Source organism: Aquarana catesbeiana, linkage group LG10, assembly GCF_042186555.1.
Source record: "Aquarana catesbeiana isolate 2022-GZ linkage group LG10, ASM4218655v1, whole genome shotgun sequence".
NCBI lineage: Eukaryota > Metazoa > Chordata > Amphibia > Anura > Ranidae > Aquarana > Aquarana catesbeiana.
In genome coordinates this window covers 83,251,671-83,265,736 of record NC_133333.1, presented here as the reverse complement: position 1 = coordinate 83,265,736, position 14,066 = coordinate 83,251,671, and the positions used below count along the sequence as shown (strand labels likewise).

At 42.4% G+C, this 14,066-nt stretch overlaps 1 protein-coding gene across 1 annotated transcript in view; it reads left to right on the top strand.

The window, feature by feature from the left end:
- Window positions 1–8,740, top strand: part of ALDH16A1 (aldehyde dehydrogenase 16 family member A1) — a 284,302-nt gene extending 275,562 nt beyond the window's left edge. The window contains exon 17 of the mRNA XM_073602345.1: window positions 8,393–8,740. Within this exon, the coding sequence (XP_073458446.1) occupies window positions 8,393–8,566 (174 nt within the window). The 3' untranslated portion in view covers window positions 8,567–8,740. The remainder of the gene's footprint in view (window positions 1–8,392) is intronic.
- The last annotated feature ends 5,326 nt before the right edge of the window (window positions 8,741–14,066 follow it).

The window sequence follows — 14,066 nt, the reverse complement described above, 5'->3', positions numbered from 1 at the left end:
ATCCCATCTTCCCTCTCTGACAACATATAAAGTATTCTGTTTTACCTCTCATTTCTCTGTTTCTGACTCTAATAGTTGTAGTGCCTGTCCCCAAATTCATCCCACAACTTAACATGAAAATGTCCCTTTCTGTCTAGTGTTAATGTCACCCTTGATCCATCCTGCTCACATAGATAGCTGTTTCTCTAGCTATTTACTATGCATGATTCTTAGTCCATGTGGACCTCGGTAACCCAGTTACCCATTGTGGATCCCTGTCCACTTTAACCATTAATCTAGGGGCTCAGTATAGGCGGAACCGCACCTTCGGTTCATATATAGCGCGCCTTGCTGACGTCGCAGCCTTGTTGGAACAGGGTGGCCGTCCACCAACCATCCACTACTCCATCCATCTGGACCATCCAGGGTTGCACAGCACTCATCAGTGAACAGGACTGTTTGAAAATTAGTCTTCATTTATTTTTCTGCCCAATGTAGCCGTTTCTGCTTGTGAGCATTGGTTAGTGGTGGCCGAATGGAAGGTTTATGCGCAGTTGCAAGACTCGGGAGGACTCTACACCCGTGGGACTTCAGAAGCACCAGCAACTTCAAATATCTGTTTGCTGCTATGTAATGGTGTTTTAGCAGCTGCTCTCTTGATCCGATGCATGGATCTGGCAGAAATCTTCCTCAATATGCCTTTCTTTATCTGCACGAAACCCGTCTGTGCTCTGAATCAGACACAAATCTCTTAATAGTGCGATGATCATGCTTAAGTTTTCGTGAAATATCTAATGTTTTCATACCTCATCCAAGGCATTGAACTATTTCACTCTTTTCGGCAACAGAGAGATCCTTTTTCTTCCCCATATTGCTTGAAAATGGTGCTCTGCTTAATAATGTGGAACACCCTCCTTTAGTAGTTTTTCCTTTTAATTGGGCTCACCTGGCAATCTAATTATCACAGGTGTCCGAGATTGTTTTCAGTGATCAAAAGAGCCCTGAGACACAATGCCATCCATGAGTTAAACTAAAAAACAAAATATTTAATCTTTGTGACACTGAAATAGAATTTGCATAATAATTTGGAACAGGGTGTATAGTGGCTTTACAACTTTTTAATTAGTATAGTAAATAGTTGCAAAATGCTCTTTTAGCTCTTCCTTATTAGTAAAACTTTGTCAGCTTTTTGTCGGCCTGTCCCAACTTATTTGAGACGTGTTGCTGCCATCAATTTCAAAATTACCTTATTTTTTTCTTAAAATGGTAAATTTTCTCAGTTTAAACATTTTGATATGTTGTCTATTTTCTATATGAGATTTGCAAAACATTGCATTTTGTTTTGATGTAGATTTTAAACTGCACCCCAACATTTTTGGAATTGGGGTTGTAGTTTCAATGGTATGTAGTGGAGAAATGTTCATATATGGATTTTAAATAGACCGCTAGGCGTGGGCATTTGACGACACTTACCGGACAATTGGTTTTTGAAAAGACCAGTAGACTTTGGCCATAGATAACGGTTAACAAATTGCCTCACGAGCCCGCAAAAGAATTTATAGACTTGTCGGCTGCAAAACCCAGCAGGAGGGAAGAGTCTCATTTTGCTAGGAGGGATTAGGTTTCATCTCTAATGGAATTCAACATAATATTCACATTCCTTGTGAATATTAAACAAATTTCTTGTAACTCAAACTATGAACAACGTGCAGATATAAAATTGCATGTCCTGGTTGTACAGAACCAACGTAATAGTTATATTGGATTCGCCTGCAGCAGCCATGTGCTGTATAGCTTGGTTGCAATCCGGCTGATGCTCCCCACATCCTTACCTTAATAAAGTGAGCAGCCTGTTTAATCTGGTGCCATGACTGCAGCCCCAAATTTCCTGTTTCAGGGTGGCTCCTTTCTCCTGTGCATCCTATGGAGCCACCCTTGCATGCTGGGACTAGAGTTGAGTCTCCATACACTGTGTACAATAGAAACACTAAGCCTTGCCTAGGAAGGCAAGGCACTACCCTGCTCCCCCCCTTCCCTTCTCCGACGGACTGACTCAAGACTGCACTGTCCACTGATGACTTTTTCCTGTGGTGATTAAAGTTCAGAGAAGCAGCACTGAGAGAGCAGGAGCCAGCAGCATTGAAATTTGTAAATTGCAAATAGTTTACTGGGGAATTTTTTTTTTTGTGCTCAGTTTGTTAAGCTAAATGGATATATGGTTTTACATTTTGACCATAAATACACTTTAAAGTAGTACTAAACTCAAAATGACAGAAAGAGAGCACAAACGTCCAGTCCATTACTTTTAAAACGTTTTTTAAAAAACAAAGTGCAAAAACATACACAAACGGCCATAAGGCAAGGCTAACAGCGTTAAATATAGCAGAACCCAAGTGCTGACAATAAGGCCAAGATATAGGGGTCTTGTACAGGGACCTAGGCATCACTCACACCCAGTTGAGTGATGCCTAGGTCTCTGCACAAGACCCCTACATCTTGGCTTATGTAGTCGGAAAACGAGAGCATTTGTGAAGCATTACTAATTTTTAAAGTCAAATCACACAAAAGTAGAGTGCATGTAGTGCACAACAAACCCCTCATGGACTATAAGGCAGACTCAAAATGTGAACTAAAATATATATATATATCTCATTTTTTTATTTTTTTTTTTACATCAATATCATTAAAATTCGAGGATATAATGGACATGTGCATACAACATTGACCAAGCATAAGTGTGATACATATGAATACCCTAGACCAGCCTTCAAAGTTTCCACTCGCCTGCTCACATTTGGAGAATGGAAAAAGCTTGAGGGCCAGTGTGGGGCTGCCTCGGAGGAGGAGGGGGGGGGGGGCAAGCGTCGCCGGCAGGCTGGGTTGAATTGGCCAGGTGACCAGAGGAAGAGAAGAGCCAGCCAGATAATCACAGAGCGGGGATCGCTGGCGGTGACGGCTTGGATTTGATTTGCCGGGGGGCTCGCAGTCACACACAATCCCGCCTCCTGGACCAGCTCCTTTGATAGACAGAACACCGGTCCCATGCCAGGATGTGTGATAGGTATGATAGGAGCCGATCCAGGATGCGGGACTGTGTGATTGCGAGCTTCCGACAATTCAAATCCAAGCTGTCCCAGCCAGTGATCCCACTCTGTGTGATGATCCGGCAGGCCCTTCTCTTCCTCTCCTCTCTCTAATCCCCGGCAGTGGTCATGCTGCATTGAAGAGCACAGGTGAGGCTGCATTAATAAGCACAGGTGAGGCTGCATTGATGAACAAAAAAGAAAAGAATGGCGCACGAAAATTGTCCGTGACAGTCCGGGATCACATGATAAAAACAAAAGTCTTGTAATAGAGACTAAGCAAACATAAAAATCAAAGTCCTTTGTTAAAAGTTCATAAAGTCTTTGGGGTTGAATAAACTACACTTGTGGCAGCTTCCCTGTGAGTGAAGCCATTTCTCTGGAACGGACAAACAAAGGAAGAGCAAGGTGCGCCAAATTATGTGTAGAAGTTATGCCATATGGAAATTTATTAAGCAGACAGCCAAATGGGTACATACATAACATGGGAGATAAACGAGCATGTAAGCAACAGTCCTAAGTCACTGTAGAAGCCCTGTGGTGTATCGCTCCAATAGTGATGTAGCAGATTATGTGGACTAAACTATATATCCCCGATGGTCACTTTAATTTTGGGCTGTTACTTCTCCCCGTGATGTCCCGGCCCGCCTCTCGGGCCAGTCTATATAAGATTGACACGTCCCGCAGCTACTCAGGTCTGAGGAAAAACCAGATTCTTTGAAACGCGTCACCTGATTTGCTCCCACGTCCCGACGTCACATCCGGTGTAACTCTGAGTGCGATCCATGCTGGTTTCATCCAACGCGAGGCAGAGACCTGGCCAGTCATTACATTGATCCTGCCAATGCCGAATCTCTAGCGATACTCCACAGGGCTCCTACAGTGACTTAGGACTGTTGTTTACATGCTTGCTTATCTCCCATGTTATGTAAGTACCCATTTGGCTGTCTGCTTAATACATTTCCATATGGCATAACTCCTACATTTAGTTTGGCGTACCCAAAGGTGAGGCTGCATTGATGGGCATTGGTGAGGCTGCGCTGATGGAAACTGTTGAGGCTGCATTGATGGGCACTGGTGAGGCGGCACTGATAAGCACTGATAGGCTGAATTGATGGGCACTGGTGAGGCTGCACTGATGGGCACTGATAAAGTTGTTAATATTTTATTTTTGTAACTTAATTCTGCATAAAACATTTAAAAGTGTAATTTCATTAGATAATTTATGAGGGCGTGTTTAGGGGCAGGGTAGGGGTTGGGTAGGGCAACTGGTGGCGAATAACTCTTAAGGCCTGGCTAGAAGCTCAGGAATTTTTGAGCCCTGCCCTAGACACAACAAAATATGGCATCCAAAGGGCTATACGTCTTCAAGTCAAGGTTAGCTCCTAAGACAAGAGGGGGGCTTCCATCATAACAAATATAGAGTGTGGTGGTCCCATCCCTTACATAGTAAATCATAGAAAAAAGAATCCCCCTTGGATTGGGACTTTGACAGACCACCAAACCCGTTCAAGTAAAAAAATGTATTTTATTGATATGCTTTAAAAAAGAAGATGTGAGAGCGTCTATGTCGTACAAATTAAAAAATGAAAAAATCATTCCATACAGAATAGAAACAAAATCAGAAACAGAGAAAATATACAAGGTGACGATAGTCAATGTACTCTCATGGGGATAGTGTGCCCCAATACCCGACACGTTTCCGGTATTCTGGTACCTTCATCAGGGGTTTGAGAGTTGTGAGTATTACGTACATGTATGGATTCCCTAGGAATGACTCCGTGTTCAAGTAGCACCCATGGCACCTCAGATCAAATATTGTATTTTCATTAGTGCCAGACCAAGACAATATAAGAATAGTACGTGTATTGAATTACCGGTATCAAAACGAGTAATAAGTGAGCCAACTGGGGGAGAAACGTTCATAGGAACCTGTAACATGCCGGCTGCATGCCGGAAAGCTAAATATCCAGGGACAGTCCCGTGGTGGTTGGCTCCTAAGTAAATCCTTCAAATATGCGGGTCCAGTGGGTGGTGCCTACCCCTATCAATGCTAGCATGCAGCCGGCATGTTACAGGTTCCTATGAACGTTTCTCCCCCAGTTGGCTCACTTATTACTCATTTTGATACCGGTAATTCAATACACTTACTATTCTTATATAGTCTTGGTCTGGCACAAATGAAAATACAATATTTGATCTGAGGGGCCATGGGTGCTACTTGAACACAGAGTCATTGCTAGGGAATCCATACATGTACATAATACTCACAACTCTCAAACCCCTGATGAAGGTACCAGAATACCAAAAACGCTTCGGGTATCGGGGCACACTACCCCCATGAGAGTACATTGACTATCGTCACCTTGTATATATTCTCTGTTTCTGATTTTGTTTCTATTCTGTATGGAATTATTTTTTTAATTTGTACGCCATAGACGCTCTCATATCATCTTTTTTTTAAAGTATATCAATAAAATACATTTTTTTACTTGAAAGGGTTTGGTGACCTGTCAAAGTCTCAATCCAAGGGGGATTCTTTTTTCTAAGGTTAGCTTCTAAGAACAGTTGTGGTAGAACCCAACATGTTTCGGACTACAGTGAGGGGAAAAATGTATTTGATCCCCTGCTGATTTTGTAAGTTTGCCCACTGAAAAGAAATGATCAGTCTATAATTTTAATGGTAAGTTTATTTTAACAGTGAGAGACAGAATGACAACAAAACAAATCCAGAAAAACACATTTCAAAAAAGTTATAAATTGATTTGTATTTTAATGAGTGAAATCATTATTTGACCCTTTTCCAAAACATGACTTAGTACTTGGTGGCAAAACCCTTGTTGGCAATCAGAGGTCAGACGTTATTTGTAGTTGGCCACCAGGTTTGCACACGTCTCAGGAGGGATTTTGTCTCACTCCTCTTTGCGGATCCTCTCCAATTCATTAAGGTTTCGAGGCTGACGTTTGGTAACTCGAACCTTCAGCTCCCTCCACATATTTTCTAGGGGATTAGGGTCTGGAGACTGGCTAGGCCACTCCAGGACCTTAATGTTCTTCTTCTTGAGCCACTCCTTTGTTGCCTTGCCTGTGTGTTTTGGGATATTGTCATGCTGCAATACCCATCCATGACCCATTTTCAATGCCCTGGCTGAGGGAAGGAGGTTCTCACCCAAGATTTAATGGTGCATTTCCCTGTCCATCGTCCGTTTGATGCGGTGAAGTTGTCTTGTCCCCTTAGCAGAAAAACACCCCCAAAGCATAATGTTTCCACCTCCATGTTTGACGGTGGCGAGGGTGTCCTTGGGGTCATAGGCAACATTCCTCCCTCAAACACGGCGAGTTGAGTTGATGCCAAAGAGCTTGATTTTGGTCTCATCTGACCACAACACTTTTACCCAGTTCTCCTCTGAATCATTCAGATTTTCATTAGCAAACTTCAGAGGGGCCTGTACATGTGCTTTCTTGAGCAGGGGGACCTAGTGGGCGCTGCAGGATTTCAGTCATTCGCGGCGTAGTGACTTACCAATTGTTTTCTTCGTGACTGTGGTCCCAACTGCCTTGAGATCATTGACAAGATTCTCCCGTGTAGCTCTGGGCTAATTCCTCACTGTTCTCATGATCATTGAATCTCCACAAGGTGAGATTTTGCATGGTGCCCCAGACTGGGGGAGATTGACAGTTATTTTGTGTTTCTTCCATTTGCGAATAATCGCACCAACTGTTGTCATCCACTCACCAAGCTGGACGTGGCTGCTGTACAGATGAGCCTCACGATAAGTGGACAAAAAAGCACTGACCAGATCAAATTCACATACACAAGGACCCCAATTGGGGCGAAAGGCTCCTGGTGGCATCAACCACTCAGATTAGTAATCTGTAGAGCAAGAGGTTCACATAGCCGTCCGCGTGGATCATTGTCCACTTATCGTGAGGCTCATCTGTACAACTGCCACATCCAGCAGAAGCTAATGTGCTTCATACATGTTCTATGCTCTCTTTTTAAAAAACAATACCCAGTCTAGAACCCCTGAGGAAGGACTCTAGTTCAAAACATGTTGGTTCTACCACAACTGTGGTTAGGAGCTAACTTGAATTGAAAACGGAAAGGTCAGACGGAAGACGGAATTGAAGACGGAAAGCCCATTGGATGTGTCTAGGGTTTTCATATTTTACCACACTTATGTTTTGTCAAAGTTGTATGTACCTGTGCATTTTTCCACATTTTATCTTCCAGTTTTAATGATATTGATGTCAAATTAAAAATATATATTTTTTTACTTCACATTATGATTCTGTCATATAGTCCATGAGGGGTTTGTTGTACACTACATGCACTCTATTTTTGTATGATTTCTTATAGTGGATTTTGGCAGACCATCTCCATTACACCCCATCTCCCCTGAATTCTTATATTAATTTTCAAAGTAAGGGGCTGTTATGATGATGGTTCAGATCTTTACATCAAGGCAGTGTTTGCTTTCTGCAATACCTTAGCCTGTTGTGTCAACATCTTGAACCGTACTAAAAAAAAAAAAAACTTGCTGTAGTGCTCTTCAAATAACATACCTGCACAGTGAACCCAGCATAGTCCCACTGCATTCTGCTACTCGGGTGCCACACAGCGGGTACTGCACCATCATCTAGCTCCTCTTCAGCTGACTTCCTCTTCCAGGTGTAGCTCCGATTATGATTTATAGAGAATAAGGTTATGGCTTAGTTGTTTTGGACCGAACAGAACCGCTCGGTACTCTTGTTTCTGTCTCCCTGGCCAAATTAACCTTCGATGTAAAAATGTGCACATTCAACCGCAAATCACGGACACGTTCAGTAAGTTTGGTACTTCTGTTGTTTACTTCCTGGGCTCAAGATGATATACCGAGAGCCGGATATTTCGTTACCAAATCAAATATCAAATAAGACAAGCGTGTACAAACCACAAATTATACATATTCATTATTGTGACGAAATGTAAGCTTTGCTGGGTTATATCTGTATAAGGAGATAGCAGACTATCATAGCTAATTATGGTGTCTTATTTTCAGTTCCTGTTTCTCTTGAGTGTAGTCTCATAGGCCTGAAAATAGGTGCAATCTTCTTCTCAGCTTTGTTCTTTAACTCTTGCAGTTCTGTTTCACATGAAGGGAGAAGCTGGCAGACATCTAATTTGAGCATGATTAAGGCTAATAGCTGGTTATAAGAAAATAAGCACTTATATCTATGCGATTATATTAGAAATAGGCATTTCACAATAACACTCATAATCACATTCCATTACATTAGTGTCACTTTAATTCTTCTGACCTTACAAACATGATTTTTTTTTTTTATAGGGTTCCAAATTTGTGGAGTGGTCTTCTGCTGAGAACTGTAAACAAACCTGGGTCAACTATGGCTTTACCAGAGAGTGGGAGGACACCCAACAAGGAGCTGGAGAAGAGTTCCTGTATCGTGCCACACAGTGTAAAAACATATGGATTCCTATGGGGGAGATTTTTGCCAATTAACAGCATTTATTGTACTTTTGTTTTTGTACATTCCTATGCAATAACGTTTCTCTGTAATGGAGGTGCATTTCACATTCAATCAATACCTCAGAATTTTGCAAGACATTTGTTAAAGTATAACATAGAATGAAATATAAGCTTTTAATAAACTTATATGATTAACAATGACAACAATTCATGTTTTAAAATGTATAAGAAGTACTCTTACCATGGCAAATATTACCAGTAAACACAGTACAGGTGATACCAGACAATGTATACTTCAATCTGTTTTGTTTAATGTGTACTATAAGTAAAACTGTGACCCTTTCTAGGTATTGTTAACAGAAAATATTACCCTCTGATGGAATTTTTACATTCTTTTTATTGAAGAAAAAAATTATAAACAAAAACTGAAAGATCACATGCCCCATGGCAATTACACGCCACCTTCACCTTACATGGGATGAATTGAACCAGAATCTTGCAATGTTGCTGTATACTGACCCAATGACTTCCCTTTTTGTCAACTCTGCATTCTCTGCAGCTGTGGGACAATCTTACCCTACCAGACATGCCACCAGCACGTTTTTTTGCAATTATGAAAAAAGAAATGTACTAAACCCTCTTGATTAAACAGAAAAATAGTTAAACTACTGGCGACCTACCGGGAACACAAGGAATGGCAAATATTAACCTTATTCTCTCTCATAACTTGTCTCTAGCTTGCACGGCACAAGAAGAGACCTTTAAAATTCTAAGCTGTCAGTACAGTTGCCTTGGCACCACACACACCTATTTCCCCATGCTTCCAGACAAGTTACATAGTTGGTGAGGTTGAAAAAAGACATCAGGCCATCCAGTTCAACCTATGATGTGTGTGTGTGTTTATCTTAATAGTACATCGTATAACCATGTATGCTGTGGTCATTAAGGTGCCCATTTAATAGTTTTTTTTTTTTTTTTATAATCAACAATTTTTATTAAGTTTCAGTGTGAACAATACAATTGTTTAAAACAACATTGTGGGAGAAAAAAAGTAATGAAAAGGTAGTAATAGTAACAAACAGCTCTGGAAAGGGCATAGTGGTCTACATATAATTGGATCAACATAAAGTACACAGGAGCAATTAGGTAAAGTACTGTTCTATAAAACGAGAAGACCGAGCACTGGGGCGATCACAATACAAGCCCTTCTGTCAACTAGACCAACAGCGGATTTCGTAAAGTAGAATTGCTTGGTCCATTTTTCCAGAGGGGGGGGAGAAAGAGAAAAGAAAGAAGGGAGTGGGAAGAAGGTGAGCAGGGTGGAGGGGGTCTCATTGAATCATAGGGGGTCCATTTGCTGGTGCCACGGCTCCCATGTCGCTGTATGTCTCTCTATTTGGTCTGTTAGTCTGACCGTCATGGACTCCATAACCTCTACATCCTTAATTCTGGTGTAAAGATCAGATAATGATGGGGGGTTTTGTTTCTAGTGGAGGGATACTAAACAGCTGGCTGCCGTTAATATTTGTGTGGCCAGCTTTTTGGCTAGTCCGAAGAGTGTGGGGGGAGGGAGGCCCAGTAAAAAGAACTTAGGGGAGAGAGGGATATCTACTTCAAATAGCCGGAGGAGGTCCCGGACCGTGCGCTAGTAGGGCTGGAGGTGATGGACAGCTCCAGTAGATGTGGTATAGCGTGCCCCGGTATTTGAGACACCTCCAGCAGCGATCCGAGGCCAATGGGTATATAGCATGCAGGCGTGACGGAGTTAGGTACCAGTAAAAGAGCACCTTATATGTGTTCTCTTTGTAAAGTGTGCATATAGAGCTCTTGGCCGCCCATCTCAATATAATGGCCCATTGTTCGTGGGTTAGTTCCTCTCCGAGGTGTTCCTCCCATCTACGCATGTATCTGTTTCCCCCTAGTGACCATATCATATGAGTTTAGAAGTTTATATATGTCTGAGGTCGGTCCTTTCTGTGTGGGGCCCGAAAGGACTAGACATTCAAATGGGGAGTGCATAGTGCCGTATCTGGAGGTAGCCAAAGAAGGCACTGCGGGGAAACTCGTGTTTAGCTCTGAGTTTGTCGAAGGGTAGCAAGATCCTAGACACTGGATAAACCAGGTGTCCATAGTGAAAAAGTTTCCTCTGCAGCCATGGGGAGATCATCTGAGAGATTAAGCTGTCGGGTAGTTTAGGGTTGTAAAGCAAGGCTGTTACCAGAGAGGCCTCGGACTGCAGGGGGTGCTGCGGTTTAGCTGCCTCCAGAGTTCGTAGGAAGTGCATGGTATGTAGTAGGGCGGTGGAGGGGATATCGGCGTTGGTGTTCCACAGTAGATTGTTCGGGTGGATGGGAGCCAGCCATATTTTATCTATTTGGGTCCAGCGGTTGTAGGCCGGAAGGGTGACCCAGGAAGCTGTAGCTCTCAGTTGTGCGGCATAGTAACAGCGTTGGAGGTGTGGAAAGGTTAAACCCCCATCATTTCTGGAGGCACACATTATGGAGCGGGCTATTTGATGCTGTTTGTAGTTCCATGTAAAATTTAGGAGGTCATTCTGGAGTTTTGTGAGCTGGGCCGACGGGATGGGCACTGGGAGAGTCATAAAGCAGTACAACAGTTTAGCTAGTATGTTCATCTTAACCGAGGCGATGCGTCCAAACAAAGATATTGGGTAATGTCTCCATTTGGTCAAGAGGGATCGGATGGACGCAAATAGAGGTCTAAAGTTTGCATTGTATAGGGATTCATATAGAGGAATAAGGTGTACCCCCAAATATTTAATGGCATGGGATTTCCACGCATATGGAAAGTTTTCCGACAGGCGGTGTACTTAATAGTTTATCCCTGCTGATACCACTGTTTGTGGAAGAGAATTCCACATCCTTACCACTCTGACAGTAAAGAACCCGCTATGCAGTTTATGGTTAAACCTTTTCTCTCCCAACTTTAGTGAATGCCGCGTGTCTTTTTAAATTCCCATTCACTAAATATTTTTTTCTCTATGCTAGGGTTGTCAGTATGGTCTTTGTACAACGCTATCATATCTCCTCTCCAGAGAGAATAAGTTCAATGCTTGTAGTCTTTCCCCATAGCTGAGGTTCTCTATACACTTAATGCCCTTCTCTGGACTCTCTCCAGTTCCAGCACATCTTTCCTGAGGAACTAAATGGAATATTCAGGATGCGGCCGGACCAGAGACTTGTAGAGTGGGAGAATTATTGTTTTATCTCTGGAGTGAATACCCTTTTTAATGTATGCCAATATTCTGTTGGCTTTGCTTGCAGTATGCCATTGCTGAGCCTGTCATCTACTAGGACCCCTAGGTCCTTTTCCATTCTAGATTCCCCCAGAGGTTCTCCCTAGCCAGTATATTGTGTTTGTATTATTGGAACCCAAATGCATTACCTTACATTTTTCAACATTAACCTCATTTGCCATGTAGTTGCCAACCCCATTCTTTTGTTTAGGTATTCTTGCATGGTTTCCACATCCTGCGTAGAAGTTATTGCCCTGCTTAACTTGGTATCGTCCGCAAATACTGAGATTAAGCTGTTTATCCCATCCTTTAGTTTGTTTAATTTATTCATAAACACGATTGGTCCCAGGACAGATCCTTGGGGGACCCCACTTTCCACACCAGACCATTTCGAGTACTCACCATTTATCACCACCTTTTGGACTCGCAACTGTAACCAGTTTTCAATCCAGGTACTCCCCCTATGGTCCATGCCGACAGACCTCAGTTTGTACAGTAAATGTTGTGGGGAACTGTATCAAATGCCTTTGCAAAATCCAGATACATCATATCAACAGACCTTCCTTTATTTAGATGACAGTTCACATTATCATAGAACATTAATAGCTTAATTAATAGCTTAAAGATTCTTCATAAATTCATGCTGATTACTGCTAATGATACCATTTTCATTACTAAAATCTTGTATATAGTCCCTTATCATTCCCTCCAAAAAACTTGAAGACTATTGATGTTTGGCTAACTGGCCTGTAGTTCCCAGGGATATATCTCAGCCCTTTTTTAAATATAGGTGCCAAAAATTAGGAACAATGGTCTGGCTATCACCTGGCTGAGCTCCTTAAGGACCCTTGAGTGTAAGCCATCTGGTCCTGGTGACTTATTTATGTTACGTTTTTCAAGTCTATTTCTGATACTGTCTTCTGTTAACCACAAGGGTGCTTCCTGTGACGTGTTGTAAAAATTAACATTACAGTCTTGGTTACTGTATCCCCCCGTTTCCTTTGTGAAGACTGAGGAGAAGAATATATTTAAAATCTTCACCTTCACTCTGTCCTTTGTAGCCAAATTCCCTTTGTTATCCTTAATGGGGTCAATATGTTCTGGCTTCGCTTTCTTACTATTTATGTACCAAAATAATTTCTTGAGGTTTTTTTGTACTCTCTTCTGTGCCTTTCGTGTTCTATCTTAACCGTCCTAATTGCACTCTTACATTTCTTATTGCATTCTTTGTAAAGTTGAAATGCTGACAATGACCCCTCAGCCTTGTATTTTTTAAGGCCTTTTCCTTTGCTTTTATATGCATTTTTACATTGGAATTTAGCCACCCCGGTAACCAACCTGAGCATTCAGCCCAGTTCAGCTGGTGTAGAAAGGAGGGGTTTGGGTATGCTAGTCTCCCTACCGCTAATGCCCCCAATATTACTCACTGAACCTTGTTCCACACTGACTAGCTCCACATCTGGACCCTCCCCCCATCACCTAGTTTAAAATCCCCTCTAACTTTTCCGCCATCTTCTCTTCCAGCTGAGCTGTATCCTCCCTGTTTAGGTGCAGTCCGTCCCTGCTAAAGAGCCGCTAACCAACCTGAGCATTCAGCCCAGTTCAGCTGGTGTAGAAAGGAGGGGTTTGGGTTCCTGGAGAACTGGGCTGAATGCTCAGGTTGGTTAGCGGCTCTTTAGCAGGGACGGACTGCACCTAAACAGGGAGGATACAGCTCAGCTGGAAGAGAAGATGGCGGAAAAGTTAGAGGGGATTTTAAACTAGGTGATGGGGGGAGGGTCCAGATGTGGAGCTAGTCAGTGTGGAACAAGGTTCAGTGAGTAATATTGGGGGCATTAGCGGTAGGGAGACTAGCATACCAAAACCCAAGGCAAGTAAGTTGGCAAATCCAAATCCCAGCCTTATTACAACTAACAAGAATATGGTATACATCCAGACAAAATTAAGAGGCTTGTATACCAATGCTAGAAGTCTGGCTAACAAGATGGGAGAACTGGAGCAGCTAATGTACGAAGAAGATCTCGATTTTGTGGGAATTTCAGAGACTTGGTTTGAAAGCTCTCATTAATGGCTGGCAACCATTTAGGGGTATTCTCTATATCACAGAGATAGGGAGGGTAAAAAAGGGGGAGGGGTATGCCTGTATATCAGAAATGAAGTGCAAGTGAATATGAGGGACGGTATTACTAATGGAGCTAGGGAGGCAATGGAATCCTTGTGGGTGGAGCTCCAAAGGGTGGAAACTAAGGGGAAAATTAAACTGGGTGTATGCTATAG